The sequence below is a fragment of the Pieris brassicae genome, chromosome 4 (assembly GCF_905147105.1).
Source record: "Pieris brassicae chromosome 4, ilPieBrab1.1, whole genome shotgun sequence".
In the NCBI taxonomy this organism is placed as follows: Eukaryota; Metazoa; Arthropoda; class Insecta; order Lepidoptera; family Pieridae; genus Pieris; species Pieris brassicae.
The window spans coordinates 19,207,680-19,231,739 of record NC_059668.1 but is presented as its reverse complement, the minus strand read 5'-3'; the positions used below and the strand labels follow the sequence as shown (position 1 = coordinate 19,231,739).

General features: G+C 32.6%; 1 protein-coding gene across 4 annotated transcripts; it reads left to right on the top strand.

Annotated features, from left to right (window-relative positions):
* The first annotated feature begins 154 nt into the window (after nt 1-154).
* Nucleotides 155-24,060, top strand: LOC123708175 (sodium-coupled monocarboxylate transporter 1-like). 4 transcript variants are annotated; one of them, XM_045658721.1, is made up of 15 exons: nt 155-291; nt 2,160-2,369; nt 5,309-5,468; nt 7,418-7,483; nt 9,755-9,806; nt 10,365-10,432; nt 10,997-11,151; nt 12,075-12,215; nt 15,225-15,449; nt 15,955-16,136; nt 19,703-19,831; nt 20,745-20,860; nt 21,672-21,950; nt 22,655-22,695; nt 22,984-24,060. In XM_045658721.1, the coding sequence occupies exons 2-14, from the start codon at nt 2,167-2,169 to the stop codon at nt 22,679-22,681; spliced, it is 1,803 nt and encodes a 600-aa protein (XP_045514677.1). In that variant the 5' UTR covers nt 155-291; nt 2,160-2,166; the 3' UTR covers nt 22,682-22,695; nt 22,984-24,060. The 4 variants fall into 4 exon arrangements, with proteins under 4 accessions (XP_045514677.1, XP_045514676.1, XP_045514675.1 ...); XM_045658720.1 differs by having other exon boundaries at nt 22,655-24,060; XM_045658719.1 differs by lacking the exon at nt 22,984-24,060 and having other exon boundaries at nt 22,652-22,695.

The following is a 24,060-nucleotide window of genomic DNA, read 5'->3' as shown; positions in this document are numbered from 1 at the left end:
TTTATAAGACGGCGCGCGAATTTTGAGCAAGTTTACACTAAAATATTATATGAAAAGATTCCGCGTTGTAAATAATGTTATTTTCATCTCCGCGTATCGAACGGTGTCAATGATGTAGAGTGAAAGTGGACATATTAGTAGTTTTTACGAGTAGTTGTCATTCTTAAAACATATGGACAGTGGACACTCCTCTTGATGCCCTTGTATGCAACATTGGCAAAACATCATTTATCCGAAGAATTTCCGAATGCTTCCGCATTATTATATTTCTATTTCAAAAGTATTGTAAAGGTAAATATTACATTACATAAATATGTACACTATAATACAAATTTAATTTATAGGGAAAATATTTATTGATACTAAAATGTGAAACGCAAAATAAGGAAAAGTTACAAATTTCAATGGAAAACGTTATTATTTATTACTTTTTATATGTTGGCAAAACCATAGGAAATATTTTTCCTTTTAAATAGGTTTTATGCCATAAAATGAAAAAATATTATTTACTTACAGTGCTGGGCGTATTTACGAGATAGCGCCTGTTTCTTAAATAATAGGATATGTAATAAAGCATTACTAATAATTATTTTTGAAAAAGAAGATTACTAATAACATTTAAAAACGTCCTAAAAGGAACGCAAGTCACCTTGAAAACAGGTTTTATTAAAATTTATCAAACTACGTCTCTAGTTAGTAATGTGAGTAAAGAAATACTAAAGCTTCTTGAATTATTAAACATATTTTTTGTAAAGACCGAATTATCAATCAAAAACAAGGAATTTTATTTAGAATTAGATAATCTTAAGTGTCAATTGTTGTAGCTGTTTCGCAGGAATTTCGAAGGAATGTCGCAGACATATAAACAATTGAAACCTATATCTACATTTGAATCCATTATTTACTATGTTATAAAACCAACAATTTTACATCTCTGTTTCTCTGTTGAGTACTATAAAATGGAATTTTATCTCACAGTCATGATATGCCTATTAACTTTACCTATGATATGCCTATTAACGACTTTGTCTTCGTCTTGTAATTTTCTATATTAATTATTTTTCAGTGTAAAGTATTTAAGTTAATAATGATCTACTAGCGCTACAACCCTATATGGGTCTTGGCCTCAGATTGCATCCGTTTCTTTGAGCATTTAGGTAGGTGATCAGCCTGCTGTGTCTGATACCTGTAATCGGTTTTTTAATTTGAGAAATTCCGGTTTCCTTATGTTTCCTTTCCTCCATTGTTTGCCTTGACCGTAGGCTAGAAAATTCCATCGGTACACAGCCGTGATTCAAACGCACGGCCTCAGGGATGAGGGTCGCACTTAAGCCACTAGGCCAACACTGCTCTGCTATTTAAGATCATTCTGTCATGTCAAGTGTAAATAATATCTCTCAATTATTATTTGTTCTATGAATGGACTTTGGACCCGTCAAGGTCAAGTTCATATCCTTTAAGATCACAATTATCTCGTGCTACAAGATCACAAGTATTGTTCCCTGTCAAACTATTGTTGATATGTTATTTTAGTATAAACTATGTTATAGCGACAGTGTCTAAAATAACCTAACGGAATGAAATATACTGTACAATCTATTGTCATATACATAAGGAGTTGTCTCGGCAGTGTATTGTCAAATTCCCTTATACAAAAATCCATATAGATTTATATATTGCACCTACCTCTTTTCAGCAAAACAGTTTAAATATCGGCCACGTGCTGCGTCATTTAGTATTCATTATCGAATTTTGTTGCATTGTAGGACCAAATATTCTTGCGTCAATAAATAATACATTTTGCATCATTGCTTTATCCTTAATAATACTACAACACTGTCTTCATTCTCATTGTCGTGGTGCAAAAGAAGTTTGGATAACATTATATGTATAGGTAGAAAAAAATAATTCCATTTATTTTTAATCCAAAAAACATTTCATTGTTTTTACTCTTTCGTGTGAAACCGTGCCAGACTTGTTAAAACGTTTCTGAACCGAGGTGAACAAAATATGTTAGGCTGTTTTCACAAAAGTAATAAAATAGCATCCCATTAATCTGATCTAAAAATTTTATATATACCGATAACCTATCTACAAACCCGAGTTTTATCTCAAGCTATACATATAAAATGCCGCTACAACAATATTTATTTTAACAGAATCAAGATGCCATCCTTTACTATGACCGAAGGTGGTTTTGCTGTGGGTGATTATGTGGTTTTCGGAACGCTGTGTAGTCTGTCCTGTGCTGGTGGGATTTGGTACAGTGCGGTGGGATCAAGGACAAAGGCGGTACGGGATCTTAAGGATTACCTACTGGGTGGAAAGTCGATGTCGACTTTCCCAGTAGCAATGTCTTTAATAGCCAGGTAAATTTACGATCAAATGTATATATTTATTTATTTACTTAAGATGTGAAGAAACATTTACAGTTAATATTGTATGTTATGGAAAATTTCCTATGTTAACTGACTGATTTCAAAATCTCCTTGAACAGTTGTTTTCAAAATATAAAAAAGAAGGCAAGCTGTGCGATGCCTGCTCTGCTGCTGAGTGTCCGTAACTCTTAAATAACTCAGTTTAACTGAAATACAGTTTGCTTGTATAGTATTGAATATTTTTATATTTGTAACAATAATGCTTGGCTGACGCACAAACCGTGCAGGCCAAGAAAGGGAAAAAAGGAAACAATAATGCCCACTGCATTATTGTTTTTACAACCCTATGGGTTATACTCTCTTATTGGATCTGTTGCTTTGATTAATTTCGTTTCATAGACAAGTAGTTGATCACCCTTCTGTCGGACATATGTCTTCGATTTTTGAATGAGACATGCCGGTTTCCTTACGATGTTTTTTTTTCACCGTATAAGCGAGTGTTATGCGAAAACAGTAAGACCATTGCACGGGGACTAAAAACCTACGACAAATTTTATAGAAAAGTAATTTGAAACATTCAGTAAATCAAATTAGGATTAAAAAAGTCATATTTGATCCGTTTCACGATATCCCCATTTGTGGTTACAATAATTGAAATCGTAATTAAAATTTAATGGTTATGAACCGCATTGAAATGATTTTGCAATCAGAATATTAAGCGAATATTATATTTTTTTTAACATAATTGTTGTTTAAACTACTACTTGACACTCTTTAATTAAAAAAAATAATATTAAGTCATAATTATTTTCAGGTATTTTGTGTTGTGTTGTATTGACGTAAGAGGTCGAATTTAAATCTCATTTTTTAATTAGTTTATTCTTGCATTTATTAAGTCCTTACATATGAAATTGACGTGGTATGGGAGGAACCAAAAGTAGATTTTAAATAGAATATATTTATTGTCTTTTGTTAAAATAGCTTTTACAGATTAAGAAAAACACAAAACGGATTAATGCTATGTATTATTATTATTAATTTTTTTCCGACGTTTCGCGTGCTTTCCAGCGTGCGTCACCGTGACCACGTTTAATCCGTTCAAAAAGTGTTTTTCTTAGAATATATTTAATTAATCAAAGTGTGTACCATTGCTATCTATGCACTTCAGCCATCTTATAGGTGGTTCATTGATCCCATTGATTTACAAAAAAAAAAACATTATAGACATCTGGCAATTTTTTTTTTATCTTTCCACCAGTAAATAACAAAGGGTAAAAGAAATTTTAATTCTTTTGTTTCTTCTGGTGCCACTTTACACTTTGCTAAAGGTTGGTTTTTAACAACTTGAATTGCCGGTCTAAAAGTCTGCTAAGAATAAAATTCTAATTTTAAAATAAGAATTGCTAGTCTAAAAAGTTCCTTGTTGGATTTAATGCTGGTCCACTCCCGTACGTTCCGCAACCACGACTTCCTTCTATCAGTCCATCACTTGCCTTGATTTTTGCCCATCATTATAAGCGGCAACAAGTCACATCGTTGATGGCGCTAAACGTGACCGAAGTATGCGACTTTTCGTATTTTGACGGTCTCCATAAACTTTTCTGTCATCGTTCGTTGAAGGATCCAGCTAATATGAAGCATGCGACGGTAACACTTCATCTCAAATGCTTCGAGGCGTCTTTATGTGTCTTCTTTAATAGTCCTTCTTCCTCACAGCCGTATGAGGCTTCTGGCCACGTGTAAGATAGTAAGAGTCGAACCCGAAGTTTGATGATGTATGAACATATGTTTTTCAGTTTATGAAAAGAAGCCCGGGCCGAGATTTGAGATTTAATTTTTTGATCGGAATCCCACCTTTCATTTACCCATGCCCCTATCTATGTACTTGTATTGTCGCACGCAATTATGTATTATTCCCACTATTAAATCGAGAATAATATATATTAATTTGCTTCTTTACACATTTGCATAATATAGCTATCGGCTATATTTGTGAGACGATGGTTCCTATTATTACAGCAGTGTGAAGTTTTCACTAATATCATAATATTCACCTTTAATAAAAACAATGTAAGAATTATAAATGTAAATATTTTAAGTGTCTAACCTACTCATTCTTTGAAAACAATAGAAAAACTATATATAGTAAAATGTAAAACAATTGTATTGTACCATTCACTATGAAATTCGTTATAAATTTTAAGTCCTAAAGACGGAAAGTATGCCAATGGTAAAGAAATATATACATTTTAAATTCAATCATTTTTCAAATTCTTTTAAAAAAATAACATTGTATTGAAAAAAAAAAGTTCCTGATATTAAATTTGGCGTATTTTTGCGCTGCAATAAAATGGTAAATTAGGTATCTTTATCTTGGAATTGAATACAAAGCATTTGTCCTTGAAGTGAAGGTAAATGTAATTAGTATTACATATATCTATTATTTACCTAAACGTTTCTGTTTTTCGACTGATTATTAGATTCTGACTCATAATGAATTTAAATTTATTTAAAATATTTGCAAAATATGTTACAAAGTAAAAAAAAACAAGACAATGTACAGTAGAATAATCATACAAATTCAACCGAAAAAATGGAATCATATTAAACATATTGACTTCAGATAACTACGATAAGGGATTTCGTATTTTGAAACCTATGGACTGGGTGAGCAAAATATCATTCCACCCTAAAACTATTTTGGATGCAATGTATAATAATGTATATTTTAAGTAAATTTCTGCTGTTTGGATTGCAAATCATTTGCATTCAATTTGTATAGTTTACTATACGATTACTATTCGATCGAAATATGTTCATAGAAAACCACTCCTTACGTTAATTATTAGATTTCAGGTATTGTGATACAGACGAGGCTAAACATTTACTTGTCTAGGAATGAGAATAAAATATGTATTTCTATATTACAGTTACGTATCAGGCGTAACTATTCTCGGTACCCCAGCGGAGATATACAACTATGGTACCCAGTATTGGCTCGTGATCGTTGGAGTGGCTCTCAGTTGCCTTATAGTAGCTACTATGTACCTGCCCGTGTTCTGCACTTTGCGACTTTCGTCTTCATACGAGGTAAGTTTAAAAAAGATACTGGCCTATAAAAGGAAATTAATGACAGTTATCTATGACTAATTAAAATATATTATATGTGAAAACCACATCAGGATAAGATATTTTCAGAAAGAAAACGTGACTTAGTTAAATTGAATGATGCCAAGGCAGAATACAAAATACCATCCGTATCACCTTGACGTTCGTCATTCTACAACTGAGCGTTTCTTAAGGCAATTTCTCCCGCTCACCACTACTATCTGGAACCAGCTGCCCATCAATCCGACTTAGGGTCTTTCAATAAAAGAGCGTATCAATACTTAAAGCCTTCTGGTAGAGCGAGTGTCCATGGGCATTAACATCAGTTGAGCCTCCGTCCCGTTTGCCTCCTGTACTATAAAAAAAATGTAGTGCTAAAAACCCTGTTCTATAGGTTTAAGACTAAATAAAATTGATTGATTGACGGATTTGGTGGTGATGGTTTAAAATAAGTACCGTGATTGTTACAAAGGTTACTTACATAGAAAAATAATGCTAACCATAGTAACGATATAACAAGAATAACATACTTTAAAAAGGCCACTTTTTTTAAGTCTCGGAAATTTTGCGACACGCCTTGACAGGTACATCTATCTGTAAAGGGTTTTTTGTATTTAATTTAAACTTTGTCAAACTGAATAGATAAACCGATCAAGTGTATTATTTATTTATATCCAATTACATGATAAAGAAAATTGTAGATAATATGTTTATGAAAAAGAATTGTAATAAGCCTGTTAAGTTTCATACTTTGCTAACTTTGTTGGTTTAAGCCAGTGTCTAAGTCTAAAGCAATGTTAATGTGTCCATGCTGAGCCTCCTTCCCGTTTGCCTCCTGTAATATAATAAAAAAATAACACGAAGTAATTTAAAAAAAAATTATCAATATATATGTAACTAATCTAAACAAAGGCAAATTTATTAATGTATATAAGATAAAATTTTGCATCCGGGTTTTTGACGTGAAATGGAGACGAGGTTGAATATCTAATCTGCTTATATCTGTGGGGGTCAATTTATCATAGAGTTTATCGTGATTTATCACATCGATCAAATATGTGACACAGACTACTGTTGAAATGTGGACTTTGACTCGATGTTCAATGTATTTATTACTAGATACAGCTGCAGAAAATCTCACGAGTAATATGGCGTAACTAACTGAAACTCATAAAATTTATTATTATTGTTTGTTTCTTTGTAATTCATTTTATAGTTTGTTGCTCGCGTAATATTGCAATGTATACTTACACGCTAACTGACGGCCCATAGGCGTTCTTTTCCAGGCAACCCTACTTTAAATGTATTATCCAATTGATAATTTAAATAATTATTAGATCACTTTTATATTTAAAGTTTTACATTGATTTAGACTTAGACACTGGCTTAAACCAACAAATATAGCAAAACATCGTATGAAAAATTATCAAAGTTAACAGGCTATTACATTTATTTGTCTTAAACATATTATATACAGTTTTCTTTATCATGTAATTGGCTATAAATAAATAATACACACATAAATATACTTGATCGGTTTATCTGTTCAGTTTGACAAAGTTTACCCGTCAGCCCGTGTCGCGGAATTACCGAGTCTTAAAAATGTATGGCCTTTTTTAGGAATGGCATTGTTATGTCGTTACCATGGTAACTATAATTTTTGTATCGAAGTAACCATTGTAACAATCACGGTACTAATTTTAAACCATCATCACCAAATCCGATTTTTTATTTCGTCTTAAACGTATAGAACAGTGTTTTGTACTAATTTTTTTTATAGTACAGGGGGCAAACGGGCAGAAGGCTCACCTGATGTAAAGTGATACCGCCGCCCATAGACACTCTCAATGGCAGAGGGCTCGCGAGCGCGTTGCCGGCCTTTTACATATATAAAAAAATATTTTCTTAAATTAGTATTATTTTGGTTTCAGTATCTTCAGCTGCGATTTAATCGTCATGTGCGAGCGGTTGCTTCTTTTTTATTTTTATTGGATGAAGTGAGTATTTACAAAAGAAATATACCAAATTATGACTTAATAATATTATTAAAAAAAAAGGTTTTTGTTTATGTATAAAAAATATAATACAAAATTAAACCAACTACCTTACTTTGACGTGTAATCAGTTCATTAATTATTCAAGAGATAGGTTAAATACATAACCTAGAATTATATAATATAAACAACAGAATTTTTAATCGCATAATTTTATTCACCACACACAAAGCCAAGGTAAAAATCAAACTCTTCCGTCTCTTTTTGATCAATTATTTTTACGCTGTGGAACAGAGACAGAGTACTTTAGTTTAGATGCAATGAGACGTTTTTTTAATTTGGTGTTAGAATGTATCATAATTTCGTTAAAGACTTTAAGTTTTTATATTATTGTTATTATTCTTAAAAGTCTGGCAACGCACACGTATAACTTAACATCAGGTGAGCCTGCCCGTTTGGCCCCTGTTGTATATTAAAAATTCAAATATAGAATTCCAGTTTAGGAATCTATTCAAGACATGCTAAAAAATATATTAAACGTTTATCAATGATACTATGCATTTTGGAACGTATCACATCGAATTAACCTTTTAAACAAGACGTAGTTTTTTCTTCATCTTTGCAACGCTCTACTAACACAGAATTTTCGTTACGTTTGCATTTTAATTTTTGAAATCAGCATTTCAAAAAGATACGGGTCATTCGCTTCCGCATTTGGACTTTACACTTGTGACGTCACCTGTACAATATTACGAATTGTTTTCTGATTGATTCACACACACACACGCGTTTATTCTTAGCGATCATGCTTTAACGTAATGTTGATACAAAGACAATAAGCGTCTTTCATATACTATATATATTTATTAATTTATGTGTTAATGAATAAATTATAAGAAAAACAAAGGTTACGGCATACGTATATTGGACCACAAGCATACATGCACACTTGATATATGGAATAAATAGGTAACTCTGTGGTATCTAAGAGATAGGGCTGGGGAAGACAGGGGCGTCCAAAAACACTATGGCAAGACGACATTAGCCTGGCCAGACCAGAGTTGCCAATGATTGAACAAATAATAGAGAGTTATTCCATAAAGCACACCGGATTGCGAGATATTTTATAATAACGATATATTGAATGAAAACATTTTTTAACCGGATTAAAGCTATTTGTATTATTATAAACTTATAATTGCGATGCATTGTAGCTATGTTAACCAAAGACAATACTAATAACGATATATTAAACTTGTAATTCGGAAATTATAACATAGTTCTGAATTAAATTTTAAAGATATATAAAATTCGTATCAAACAAAGTCTTATACAATATAGGCTTTGCTGTCTTATCGCTTTTATGATTGTGTAATGTGTATGTTTAGTGATTATATTTATAATTCAGTGGCGCTACAGCCTACAGCCCTATATAGGTCTTGGCCACATATTGCATTTTTTTAATTTAAATTTTTATGACAAGTGAGCAGTATTCTGTTTACAACGCTTTTTGGTTATATTCCATGTTCGCCGTTACCGAATGAACGAGTGTTATATGCACAACCATGATTCGAACACACACCCTACGGGTAGATAATCATACGCTTCTAACATTCTGTTTTTATTCATCAACATTGTAATAATATCTCGTAGATATCTATAAAAAAAATCTTGAACCCGCTTTTGTTTTTTGTACAGTGAATTGTATTTATTTGTATTGTTTAATTAATATTTTTCATTTCAAATTTATATTATGTTTTTATTTCAAAATGACATTGAATTTAAATTATTCATCTGCATGTCGTTGACTGTAGTATACATATTTTAATTAATATTATCCGATATATACATTAATACATAAACGAGTGTACACTATTAACGATTGGTTTGTATTATATACCTTTTACTAAGAAGGCGTTTAATTACGTATTTAGTATAACAGCACGTTCAGGTTGCTTTTGGGTTTGCCGGGGTTCTGCAGTAGGCCAGGTGTTTGCCGAAATCTGAAGTGACGGTTTTAATGGCATCCTTCATGAATTGTGTACATGCCCCACTATAGGACTTGTTTTGTTTTGTTAACGAACCAATACAAACACAGCAATAAAGACGATTAGAATTGTTACTAACTTAAACTAATTTACATTAGGATATAATCTCTAATAAATAATTTATTATGGTTAATATTTTTATTTACCTTTTGCGTACAGATTTTCATATCCGACTGATCTATGGACGGTAATTAATCTATATGTAATATTCGTTCATTATTTATAGGTGCTGTTTCTACCAATGGTTATCTACGTTCCAGCTTTAGCATTTAATCAATGTAAGCAATTTTTATTCTTTTACGTTAAGAACATTTTCTCTCTTTTAGTTTAAGAACATTTTCTCTCTTTTAGATTAAGAACATTTTCTCTCTTTTAGTTTAAGAACATTTTCTCTCTTTTAGTTTAAGAACATTTTCTCTCTTTTAGTTTAAGAACATTTTCTCTCTTTTAGTTTAAGAACATTTTCTCTCTTTTAGTTTAAGTACATTTTCTCTCTTTTAGATTAAGAACATTTTCTCTCTTTTAGTTTAAGAACATTTTCTCTCTTTTAGTTTAAGAACATTTTCACGGAAGGTAATAAGAAATATTTTAACGCATTGAATTCTTAAACATTTATAAATAATGTTAATAGCTTAAAGGCTTTTTTCTACGCGTTTTTCTTCTAGTAAAAAAGGGGCTTGGATAGTAACAATCACATTATAACATATTTTCTTTATAAACGATATGTTATATGCCATATTTATATATAACACCAAATAGTCAACGTTTAAAAATCTATCTGGATTAGAGTTGATTGTATTACAGTGAGATTTTCTGTTTTCATATAAAAATTTCAGTGACAGGTTTTAACGTGTTCGCTGTGGCCGGTGGTATGGTGTTAATCTGTGGACTGTATACATCATTGGTACGTACTTACGAGCCTTTATATCTCTACTAAAACTCCACTAAATATTAATTTTCATTTATTTATTTTTATTTTTTATTTGATTTACACCCTTAATGAAATATTTTATTACAACTAGTGGTTACCAGTTTTAGACCCGTGCATTATAAATATGTGCGTGGTTCTTGTGCAGAACTTTATTGGAGTTTTTAAAATCGAAATCTCAGTTTATTAAAATCAAAGGATTTTTATATGTAATGACAATTTTGTTTATAGTTAAATAATTAGTAAATTTTAAACGAAATGCTATCGTCTCCGTCTAAGGACTGTTTTTAGGATTCAAAGAGGGACAGATTTTATTGTTAATGCTGTACACGCAATAAAATATAATAGTTTTGAATGAACACAGACATACACGACATCTCCTTCGGGATTTGGCATTTGTCATTCATGGTCCTCTATGGTAGCAATCATTACTCCATAAATGGACTGTCTAACACAAAACTTAACTTCAACTTTCAAAGCTACCAAGATTTTTAGCTTTATAGCATACGTATGGATTTTTAATTTCAATAAACATTACAGGGTGGTCTTCGAGCGGTAGTGTGGACGGACTCCTGGCAGACCGGTGTGATGTTCATCGGAGTGTTTCTGGTGGCGATAGCTGGTACCTTGTCGGTGGGAGGTGTGTCTACTATCTTCGAAACGGCTGCCGAGTCTGGTCGACTGGAGTTGTCTAAGTAAGAAATCGTTTATTTACAATACATATATTCAACTTAATTGTTTATGACAAAATCGCGTATAAAAATAGGCATACAAATATATTAATGTTAGTTATATTTTTGACAAACGTATGATCTAAAAACTCTTCCGAATTATAAAGGCACCTTGCCTCTCGAAAGAATTACACGGCAGTGGATCTTTTTTTTCTTCTTCTCCCATATAACATTTACAACAATAAATAAGATTACAGTTGAGAAGGTATTGGGAGACTGGTTTCCAAACTAGGTAAGAACCTGTGGTATGGATAACCAGGCTTCCATTCACAGCACTGTTCTATGATTGTGTTTTTATAGTTAGCCATGACGTATTTTTTTACATAGTAGTTTTTTGTTTTTTTAATAATTTTGAATACTAAATATTTTTCGTCGTAACTACTAGCTTATTTAAACTTGGTACTCTGTCAAAAAACGAAATATTACTTTATTTTTAATTATGGTTTTTTTTAGCTCTAGGGTATTTAAAAAAATAAATTTCGTTGTAGATATGAAAAAGTGATTTTGATTTGATCGCTAGTTTTGATGTCATAGTGACAACTAATTAAATATAAAAAAAATTGAAGATGATAACAAAACTTAGAAAAGTAACAAAGGCCACGATGTTGGGTCATTTGCCAAGTAAATAAAAAAAAATCCTAACCAATTAACCAAATACCTTAGCTTTATAGGTTTATATACAAAACAAAAAAATATGTACAGTCAAGTACTTAGCCCTCTCAACCCTAAGGCTGTACGTTCAAATCATGACTGTGAACCTATTGATTTTTCACGTACGAAGCGAAAACATCGTGAGGAAACCTTAGCCTTAGATTACAAATGGTCACGTGTCAGAAATCGAGGCTTGTTGCGCCACGTATATAAAATCGTAAATGTTCATGCTTCAGTTGGAGTTTTGTACCGTACGAACGTCAGACTGGATGGGGTGCTGTCATAGGTGGTTTCTTGTACTGGACTTGCTTCAACTCCGTCAATCAAACCATGGTCCAGCGATATATCTCTTTGCCCAGTAAGAGGAAAGCTATTACGTAAGTGTCTTGTGTCTATACTAATCGTAATTGCAACGAGCCGTATATTATAGAAAAGATGCAATTGAATCGCGGGTTGAACGTAAAATTTTGACTTTATAATGTTATTTTGCATAAAGTTTACTTTAGAATATTTATATTTTTCGATATTTATTTTAATGTAGAGTATATTATGTTCAAAGTAAGTCAAGTGGTGATCAGCAGTGTTGGCCTAGTGGCTTCAGCCTGCGACTCTCATCCCTGAGGTCGTAGGTTCGATACCCGGCTGTGCACCAATGGATTTTCTTTCTATGTGCGCATTTAACATTAGCTCGAACGGAGAAGGAAAACTTCGTGAGGAATCCGGCTTGCCTTAGAACCAAAAAGTCAATGGCGTGCGTCAGGCACAGAAGTCTGATCACCTACTTGCCTATTAGTTTAACAAATGATCATGAAACAGATACAGAAATCTGAGGCCCAGACCTAAAAAGGTTGAAGCGCCATTGATTATTTAAGTCAAGTGGTGATACTCATGGTTATCGGCCATTGATTTTTTTAATAAATTTATCCTTGTAGGTACCACCACACTTTCGATTGTACCACAAATATTATTTTTGTACCATATTCTTGCAATAAATAAATTACTATTATTATTGGCATTCAAGTTAAAAATACAGTATTTTATTATAATTATTCTGTTATAAAGCTAGCGTTCGTTGTTCGCCTTGTTTTAATACGAATGGCTTAGAGCTATACAATTCAATGGTCGATCTTGGTTTCGTATGAGGTTACATACAAAGTTCTTACAATCATACCTATTAATAGTGCCATATAACACAACAGTATGACAGTTAGTTTAAAATTAATTCATTTCTCGAAGGTTTATAGAAATAGTAATGTAATGTTTTCTAAATAATATCAAATAAAAATTTGTGATATCACCCAGACCTTGTCTTATATTAGATTTATTTATTTAAAAGGTGAAAGGGATCAATTTGGGGGGGGGAATATTTATTAGCTAACTAAATCAATCTTTTAACCTAGGAGTCCAAGCACCTCTCATTCGAATTCTTAGCTGGATATAATCGGTAGTGGGCTGGGGGCTTAGATAAGAAGCCTTAACATTAGTGTATGTAGAAACTTTGTCGACACGAACTGTCATTTTCATGCAAATTAAGTTTTCGACTTTCTACATACACTACTGTTAAGTCATCTTGACTAAACCCCCTGATCGGTTTTAGAAAAAGCATTGTTAGGTGCGTATCACGAACCTAATTTCGCTGTTTTGATAATGTTTTTTTATATTATATATTTTAATTGTACTTTTTAATTTTTAATTTCTTTTTTGATGTTCATATGTTTACTTCAATTGTTATACATTTTAGATGAAACATTTTGTAAAATATGCATTTGATTAAGTACAAAAAAAACATCCTAGGAATGACAGCGTTGGAACCGGTTCTGTGGAAGGGAATGGTTTAATAGGAAATCAATGAAGCCTTATGTTTATTTTAATAGGAAAAGGTTTAATAGGAAATCAATGAAGCCTTATGTTTATTTTAATAGGAAAAGGTTTAATAGGAAATCAATGAAGCCTTATGTTTATTTTAATAGGAAAAGGTTTAATAGGAAATCAATGAAGCCTTATGTTTATTTTAATAGGAATAGGTTTGATAGGGAATCAATGAAGCCTTATGTTTATTTTAATAGGAAAAGGTTTAATAGGAAATCAATGAAGCCTTATGTTTATTTTAATAGGAAAAGGTTTAATAGGAAATCAATGAAGCCTTATGTTTATTTTAATAGGAATAGGTTTGATAGGGAATCAATGAAGCCTTATGTTTATTTTAATAGGAATAGGTTTGATAGGGAATCAATGAAGCCTTATGTTTATTTTAATAGGAATAGGTTTGATAGGGAATCAATGAAGCCTTATGTTTATTTTAATAGGAAAAGGTTTAATAGGAAATCAATGAAGCCTTATGTTTATTTTAATAGGAAAAGGTTTAATAGGAAATCAATGAAGCCTTATGTTTATTTTAATAGGAAAAGGTTTAATAGGAAATCAATGAAGCCTTATGTTTATTTTAATAGGAATAGGTTTGATAGGGAATCAATGAAGCCTTATGTTTATTTTAATAGGAAAAGGTTTAATAGGAAATCAATGAAGCCTTATGTTTATTTTAATAGGAAAAGGTTTAATAGGAAATCAATGAAGCCTTATGTTTATTTTAATAGGAAAAGGTTTAATAGGAAATCAATGAAGCCTTATGTTTATTTTAATAGGAATAGGTTTGATAGGGAATCAATGAAGCCTTATGTTTATTTTAATAGGAATAGGTTTGATAGGGAATCAATGAAGCCTTATGTTTATTTTAATAGGAATAGGTTTGATAGGGAATCAATGAAGCCTTATGTTTATTTTAATAGGAATAGGTTTGATAGGGAATCAATGAAGCCTTATGTTTATTTTAATAGGAAAAGGTTTAATAGGGAATCAATGAAGCCTTATGTTTATTTTAATAGGAAAAAGGTTTAATAGGATATCAATGAAGCCTTATGTTTATTTTAATAGGAAAAAGGTTTAATAGGATATCAATGAATCCTTATGTTTATTTTAATAGGAATAGGTTTGATAGGGAATCAATGAAGCCTTATGTTTATTTTAATAGGAATAGGTTTGATAGGGAATCAATGAAGCCTTATGTTTATTTTAATAGGAAAAGGTTTAATAGGAAATCAATGAAGCCTTATGATTATTATTGTCATTGGGTGTCAACGAAAATGTTCGAAGCGGCAGAGTATCTGGTCAGCTACGAGGGATGATGACCCCAGTGTGGAGACCAGCATCTGGATTACCTATCATGTCATTATCATTTTTTTTTACCGTTTTTTGAACGTTGCGTTCGAAAATCATTAGTTTAACGGATGGAATGACGTATTCCAATTAAAACCTCCGCTAGATTTGTTCTTTTTGAATGTGCAATTACGACATAATTATATATATATATATATATATATATATTACAGGGCCTTAGGTATATTCTGCATAGGGGCAATGCTAGCGATATCCTTATGTGTCTGGTGTGGGTTGGCTGCATGGACTGCGTGGGTACAAGGCGGCTGCGACCCTCGTGGAGCGCCACTTGTTGATGATAGACTGCTCCCAGCATTCGTCACTTATGTTGCCAACGTCCAGAGGCTTCCAGGGCTGGCTGGAGTCTTTTTAGCTGGGGTTTTCGGAGCTGGTTTGAGGTAAGGTTTCTTATTAAGTTAAGTTTAAAATCAATGGTTTATCTTCTGTACACTTGAAATAAGGTTGTCACTTGCCTTAATAGTAATTAAAAAATCATATTTTATATTGATTTTGGATTTCAACACCAGACTTCTTGACTAAATATGATTTTGTCTATATGTATTTGATTTTTCATTATTAATTTTTATCGGGGTTTAATTTCGATGATATACAGGGTTGTTGGTAATTCGATGTATTGTCGATAGGAGGTGATAGGGGAAAAAATCTGATTAGATTCTGTTTTTTTATTAATATTAAAAATGTCAGACGAAAAATTATATTAGTTCGATATTTTTTCCACTAAAATGCCTTATGATATTATTATATATGCCTATATCACATTCTAATGCGTTATATTTATTTTTAGGCCTTTTTATGGATCTTTGTTGAGTCAAACTTGTATTTACATCAAACAGACTCATAACATATATTTTTCAAAGGTTTAAAAATTCGTTAATTCCACAGCTCCTTATCGGCTGTGCTGAACGCATGCGCATTGGTAGTTGTGGAGGACATAATGCATGGTTGGATGCAAATCCGACTCCGTCCGATGGTGGAAGGCATTCTCGCCAGGTCTGTGACGGGAATTTTGGCCGTCTCCTCTCTACTGATGCTGCTTGTCATACAAAAACTCGGTGGTGTTCTTGGTAATTTTCAACCATTTTTTATATTGAAAGAAAACACTTTTTTACCGGATTGCCGCTAATAAAAGTATAAACATTTTACATAATTTAAAATTTTTCCGACGTTTCGCGTGCTTCACAGCGTGCATGGTCACGGTGACTGAAGACAAAAGGTGTTAAATGTCAAAAGTGTCACAGCTGTAGAGAAAGTTGTGTTATCTGTATTTGTTTCCCCGGAGTTGGTCTCGACTAAAAGATGACGGGTTTTTGCAGAAATGACTCACGGTGTCCTCTGGTTTCGCGGATTGTTTGTTTATATTTCTTTTTTATAGTATAAATCATATCAACAATGTTAACGCTAACTTGATATCAAGTATGGACTATATATAGTAGTGTTTATAAGTATATATAGTATATATAGTGAGTGTATAAATCTGAGGATCACATTTGGGGTCTCTTAAAAATCAAGCCATAGTCTACTTGCGTTGACTTGGAGTATAACCTTGGCGTTGGGTAGAGATGTGGGTCTCATTGCATCTTCTACCACATTTACCATGGAGAGTGTTCACAGGAGTTGTTGAACTAATACCAGCGGCTGAGTTTCAGTATCGGACGTACAATACAAAATTCCACCCGTATTTACATTCGTTGCTTTAACTGAACAGTTCAACTGACCGCTTTTTGCCACACATCACCATCACCTGATCTGCAGTATTTCCGAACCAATTCAACTTAGGGTCCTTAAAATAAAAGTGTACCAATAGGTAAACATCATATGTACCTGTACTAAAAAAAATTGGATGTGATATAAAACTGACTTTGCTGGTTTCTGGCTGTGCCATCCCACTGGGAACATAGTTACCAATTATGTGGTTTGACTTTTGAAGTTTTTTAAACACGAATTAAGTTATGTGGCTGTAGTTGTATGGATATGTTCGGATATATGTTAAATAAAACACTTTGTTTGAAGCTGGGTAATAACTAGCTTATAACTGAGATAACATAAGGGGTAGTGGTTGCGATGCTGGATTAACAGAAAACTTTTTATCAGTGAAACTTTTTGTGGATATATCCAATGCTTTAATTCTTATGTTTATATTTCTTTTCTGACTTCTACTTTTAGAGATGTATCTGTTTGTTTCCCAAATGAATAAATAAATAAATAAACTAACTTGACTTATTGAAGAGTTCGTAAATCTAAGTGACACTTGGACATTATCGGAAACGAAAATGTTAAATTACAATTTATGAGTGTGGTAATATCTACAGGGATCATGGGATGATCGCTTACATTTTGTTAACGGTTCTAATTATTAACTAAAATATATATATATAACTTAATTAATGTTAGGTTACGTAAGTCATGTGACTACTTAGTTATATTTGTGAATTGTTCTCAAAAAACAGCATGACTCGACTCTTGTATGTCAAATCTAAATAATCAAAGTCTTTTTTTAACATTCACAAGTCATACTTAACGCTTAATGTGTACTCTTTTTAACCTTCAGTTTATTTATTATTTATTAACACTTTGTTGCATTACAATATAAAAATTGAACATAATTAAAAAAAAAGGGGGCAACTGGCGGCCTTGTCGTTTTTGAGCGATGTCGTCCACGCAACCACTTTGAGAAAAAAAGGTTATAAATTGGATAAGGAAGGCAAGAAGTGCAAAAATACATATTACATATACGCTGCGTGTAGGTTTACGAGATCAGGCGTGACACAAGGCAGTAATTTGGGACTGTTGGAATTTCTGATGATGCTGAATGATCTACCGAAAGTTGTCAAGAATGCAAAGTGCTTGCTCATCGCTGATGATGTCAAACTGTACATGCCCATAGAGAGTATAGATGACCGTATACCGCTGTAGATATTGATCGAGTGGTTAATTGGATCTAGAGAGATAGATTAGAGTTTAATTTGGCGAAATGCAGAGTCACATCTTTCAAGAGGGCACGGTTGCTCACTCATTCGTGGTCTAACGTTGGCTAGAGTCTCAGAGGTCAAAGAATATTTTAATTCGAATCTAGATTTTGACAGATTTTGAAGACATGCAAAAAGGCTTCACCAATATCAGTACAATTAAAATTGTATACAATGCGCTTGTGAGAAGTTACTTGGAGTACAACGCAATGGTGTGGGCCCCATATAAGGCTAAATACAGTCTCATGTTAGACCGAGTACAAAATAAATTCACTCGCTGCCTCTACAAGAGGTTGTATGGAATGTATCCCTTGTATCCGCTTATCTACGCGACCCTGTTTGTTCTGGGTTTGGTGGGTTACGACCAGCTACGCCTTACAAGAGAGCTAGTTGTGTCAGTGTATTTATTTAAGATACTTACGGGTTCATAATCTGGATATGATGGAGGGACTGGGTCTACTAGACCAAGTAGAAACCTGAGGCTTCCGTCAAAACTTTTGCATGTCCCGCGCGCACATTCCAACTTGGACTCCAACTCCACTCACACGAGCAATACAAATAATTAACAAAATTTCTACTAAGGTAGACCTATTTGTTTGTACACTGATTGAGTTCACTAGAGTTATTATTTTATTTTAAATGGCACACTAACGAAACATACAAACACTTACAGAACACACATGACAAACAACAACACGATACATGCATGTGCATCAATAACAAGTGTGCACAACATTTAAAAGGAAACATTACAATGACAAAAAGAAAATAACTTACACATTAAAAGTAGAATAATACAAATATTTTTACAATGCAATTGTCACTATTGGTCACGAATCAACAGTGGCTGCAGCATCTTAAGTCTGAAGACATGGAGACTGTCATTAAATGTATTTGCTTCGCATGTACTCAGAGCGTTGTTCAATGCAGATAGAGATCTGTTTAGAGGAGCATCACAACCTACGTTGGTCCTCACTGCACGAACGTAAAAAAAGGACTGAAGTGTTTCTTGTGTTCCTCTTTCAGAGGAAGTTCACTTGACTTAAACATTAGGTAAATATACCAACTTATTTAAGATTCTGTAAACAAATATAATTTCGATCAGGCCACGTATATCGCGGAGTGATTGCAGGTGAAAGAAAGCTACTCTTTTTTCATACTCGCACTTATAGCTAATTGTATCAGTTAATCGGCATAGATGTTTGGAGAAATGGCGATTAATTCGTTTGATTCTGTCAATATGGACCGAATATTGAGTTCCAAACAACACTACCGTGTTCCAAAATGCTTCGGACCAGGGAATTGAATAGTATGATTTTCATTTTTAAAACACTTAGTCGACCGCCTTATGAAATCTAGCATTCTAGAAGCTTTATTGACTATTGAATTATAATGCGGTACGGAGTTGCTTGCTATTTAGTTAGTTATATAAGATTTAGGGGTTTTTTAATGTTTTTTTTTATGTCGGATATATTATGGGTGTGGGTATTATTTTGACGTTCCATAGAATTAGTTGTAACAGTTAAGGTAGAATAATGATGTAGAATAAATAAAAAAATATAGTTATTAAGACAAAGCTAAACAGGAACAAAAAAACAAACTAAACTAAAAAACGATACGTGAAAAAATATAAAAAAAAGTTTAATAAAGCAAAAATATTCCAGGTGTGGCAACAGCATTATCAGCTATAGCCTCTAGTTCGACGTGTGGCATTTTCACCTTGGGTATGGGTTGTTGGTGGGTGGGACCTCGTGGTGCCATCGCTGGTGGGATTGCTGGGGCTGTTGTTGCTGGTAAGTAAGAGATTCTTGTAAAACCAATTCGATACACAGTATAATCGGCCGAGGGACTTCAGCATGACTCTCATCCCTGGAGTTGTAGCTGGAGTTTCTGTCTATGTGTGCATTTAACACTCATATGTTGAAGAGAACATCATGAGGAAACTGGCATGCCTTAGACCCAAGTCGATAGTGTATGTCAGGAACAGAAGGTTGATCACCTCATCAGAATAAAGCATCGGTCATGAAGAAATCTGAGGGCCAGACCTGAAAGCTTGTAGCGGAACTGTTTTTTTTTAAACATCTGTTTTTTTAAGTAAAGCACTTTCAGTACGTATTTCTTTTTGTTTTTCCTCCCTGTGTTTGTCTAGAAGAAAACGCTTGTTAGAAATGTGTCAAAGTCAAAAATCATTTATTTATATTGGTAACACAATGTACACTTATGAACGTCAAAAAAATAAATGTATATTAAATGCTTCTAATTTTACATTTACTGCCAGTTCTCAAGTCAAGGGCGTAGAACGGAAGAGAAGAACTGGCGATAGAGACTCCGCCACTCTTTTTAATCGATTTACGGCCGCCCGTTGCCTAATAACTTATGTATCCTGTTTTTTTTATAGGCAAGTGTAAATAAATAACTTTTACAAAATTATTGGTTATTAGTTTGTGCGGAAAGCTCTTGTAAGATTTGAGGTTGCTGGACTAACTTACCTTTTTTGGTATATGGTTTAGGCCGGCGCTTTAAACGGCGCTGTTTAGTAAACAAGCTAGGCTGTTGACTTAACGGCTAATTAAGCTAGTTGGCTGCGACATTGGCAACACTTACGCCCTTACAGTTCGGTAGTTCGTTGATGTTTTGAGTTGTTCTTTTTAAAAAAATGAATTATGTCCATTTTTTTTCATAATTTAATTTTCTTTAATTTATCAGGTACAATATCAATGGGCACTCAAGTGGCAGCTGCAACTGGATTGAGGTCTCCTCCACTTAACTTCACCTCTGAATGCGTCAAGAATGCGAGCTTTGTGTTCGAACATAGTACAGTCGTAAGTTGATCATTTTCTTAAGTCCCTTAATAATTACTAAATAATTCATTGTCAATATAGGTTACGGTTACGTACGTACGTACGTATTATACGTACGTCTATGATGCACTGCATTTGAATTTGAATGAGCGGTATCATTTATAGAATTATTATATATTTTCTCTCATACAAGTAAACACAATGATTTCAAAGATTATTTACGATTTATTCGATTGCTATAGCAACTAGTCCACCCTATCATGTATCAACTACAAGCCAAAGCCGGGTGATGGGTTTAAAGAAAATTAATTTAAAAAAATACTATTTCTTACTTTTTTCTATATGAATAAATAACCCTTCGGTAAAGGACCTAATAATCATACTTCAGTTACCAGATTAAACAAATTATTATTTAAGTAAATAAATAACTACTACTGTAGTAAAATAGTATTGCATGTGACAACACCAGCTGGCCTATAACCCGACATCGACATGAAGTTGGTTAATGGAATATCCTATATAATTTTTAATTTGCTTAGATAACATACTTAAGTAATTATTGTTGAAAAAAATACGATCAGTAATATAAGCGTCAAACAGATAAAAGGCCGGCAACGCACTTGCGAGCCCCAGCTAAACATTTCCTTGATAGCAAGTGCAAACTTAAACGCCCATTTCGCCATGAGCGCCAATTTTTGTTGTGTCGCAATTCCTCATAAAAAACTAAATCAGTTTTTTTGCAAGCAGGCATTATTTACAATCATTTTCGCTATTATGACAGGTCATCTCAAAAGAATACTTTTTGTTTAATATTGTGATCCCTGGTTTTCAGGATCCGGAATCACTGTTCCCGCTTTTCCGTCTTTCCTACCATTGGATTGCACCTCTAGGTCTCCTCGCGACTATTTTAGTCGGGGCCATAGTGGGATGGTTCTTTGACGAGAGGGATGATAGCAAAATGGATGCTGAACTATACTTCCCTCTGGTATGGAGGTGGCTGCCTCCAGATGCCATTGAGAGGGCAGGGGAGATTAGGCGAATTATTGCAACTAAGGAGATGGACACGCCGGCCCCATCGTCCCCTTTAATATTGGGCAAGATTACTGATAAGGTATGACTTTTTCATTTTCACAATGAATTTTTTTTTTCTGCTTTACTTATTTTTTTTCACAAAACAAACACACATATATATATATAGACAAATTGAAAAAAGTAGTGGCACTACAACCTTATAAAGGCTAAGATTTCTGTATATGTTTCGTGATTATTCCTTTTTTCTAATGCAAGTTGGTGTAAGCCTTCTGTGCCTGACACGTGTTGACTGTTTGACATGTCTAAGGCATGCCAGTTTCCTCATCTTTTTCCGTTCGTTCCGTTCGAAACCACTACGACCACAATTTCAACAAAAATATTGTAAATGATAAGGATGCATTGTTAATAAATGCTAAAAGAAACTAAAAATAATGTAAAGTAGATATTAATTTAACTATAAAATAATGTATGACGATTACTAAATATTTTAAAATATTACATTTTTTCAAATAAAGAGTTTCTTTGTTACAAGTCTAAATATAATTATATGCTATGGCACTATTAATATATTGCTATGCTACCTACCTTTTTAATTCTACTATCCTATATATCTTTTTGTATTAATAACAAAAGGTTTAAAAAAGGAAAAATATCTATTAAAAGGTAATCCAATTTTTTAAAAAAATATTTTTTTTTTCGTATTCTTACGTTTTTTTTCTAACATAATAAAAATATTGATAAACACAAGTTTACAAATCTTACAAATTGCTTGTATATTAGCAGGTACCAAAGGATGAGACGAGTAGATGAAGATGTAATGTAAGGTGAGACAAAAATCTGCAATGTTTTGTAAAGTATTGTTAAACTTACATATTAAGATTTTTTATATTACGTTACTAGAATTGCTATGAATTTTTTACTAGGCGCATAAAATTTATATTAAATTGTTTGATTGTTATGATAAACTTATACTTTTTGGATTTGGATTGAAGTAGTAGAGTGATTGTGATATATATGTGAATCAAACTGACATTCTTATATGTACAAAATAAGCTAGCGAACTTCGTTTGGCCCTAATATGTTTTTTGTTACTTAACCTACCTTTTTTGTAGATACACCAACATATGGAACATTTTGCTATGCTACCTCACAGTAACTGTTCCGAAATGAAATCCTTAGTACTAAATAAATCTAAATTTTTCATTTATTTATTTTCCAATTTTTCTCTCCATAAAAACCTTCCTCAGAGTTCAAGGAATACATAAAAGTTTACTCGAATTGGCCCAGCCGTCGCGCCTAGCGCTTATGTTTTTCGTTTTTTTAAAGGTATATAGATAATCTTCTATTTGCGCTTAGTAGATTTGTATTATTATGTAAATTAGTTGTTTTATCTTAACTATTAATAAGTTATAGTTAAAACCATTTAGTATTTCTAATCATTCCCATTTAGCATAGTATTCATTCATAGCAACTAAGACTTTACAGTCAACTATAGACTTTGACTCAGTTTATCTTGAGTTTATATAATGACATAGTAGAAATGAAATAGTTCCAGACATTAGGTTTAAGGTACATATTTAATATTTAATGAGTTAATTAAAAATAACTATATTTCTCGCCTATAAATTGCCAGAAAACGTAAATAATGTAATGACAATTATAACGGGAAGCGATAGATTAGAATACTTTACTATTTTTTATGATTAAAGGAGTCTGTCAGATCTAACTTAACTATCTTATTAATAATAAACTAACCCGGATTCTATATATACCAGTCGTAATTACAACGATTCGTTTTTTTTAATAAATTTCTTGATAATAGTTACACAATCTTAGAGTTTATTTTTTTTACGGATTTTGAAGAAAATAACGTAAAAAGGCTTGTTTTAAAGACCGGCAACACACTCGCGAACTTAACAGTGTATGGTCAGCACAACACCTATGTTATAAAAAATACTATGTACTCTACGACTCGTAGCAATTACTTGTGTTTATAATATAGAACCCGGGCGTATTGTACTTAAGTTATTTATTTGAAATAGATATAAGTTTATATTATCCTAAATTATTTAAGTATTTCGTAGCGTGGTTTTGTATGACTTTTATTATTATTTAATTGTTAACGAATGGTGCTGAAAGTTGGTTGTGCTGTATTTTAATTGTTTCAGTGATTTAGATGTAAACTTAAC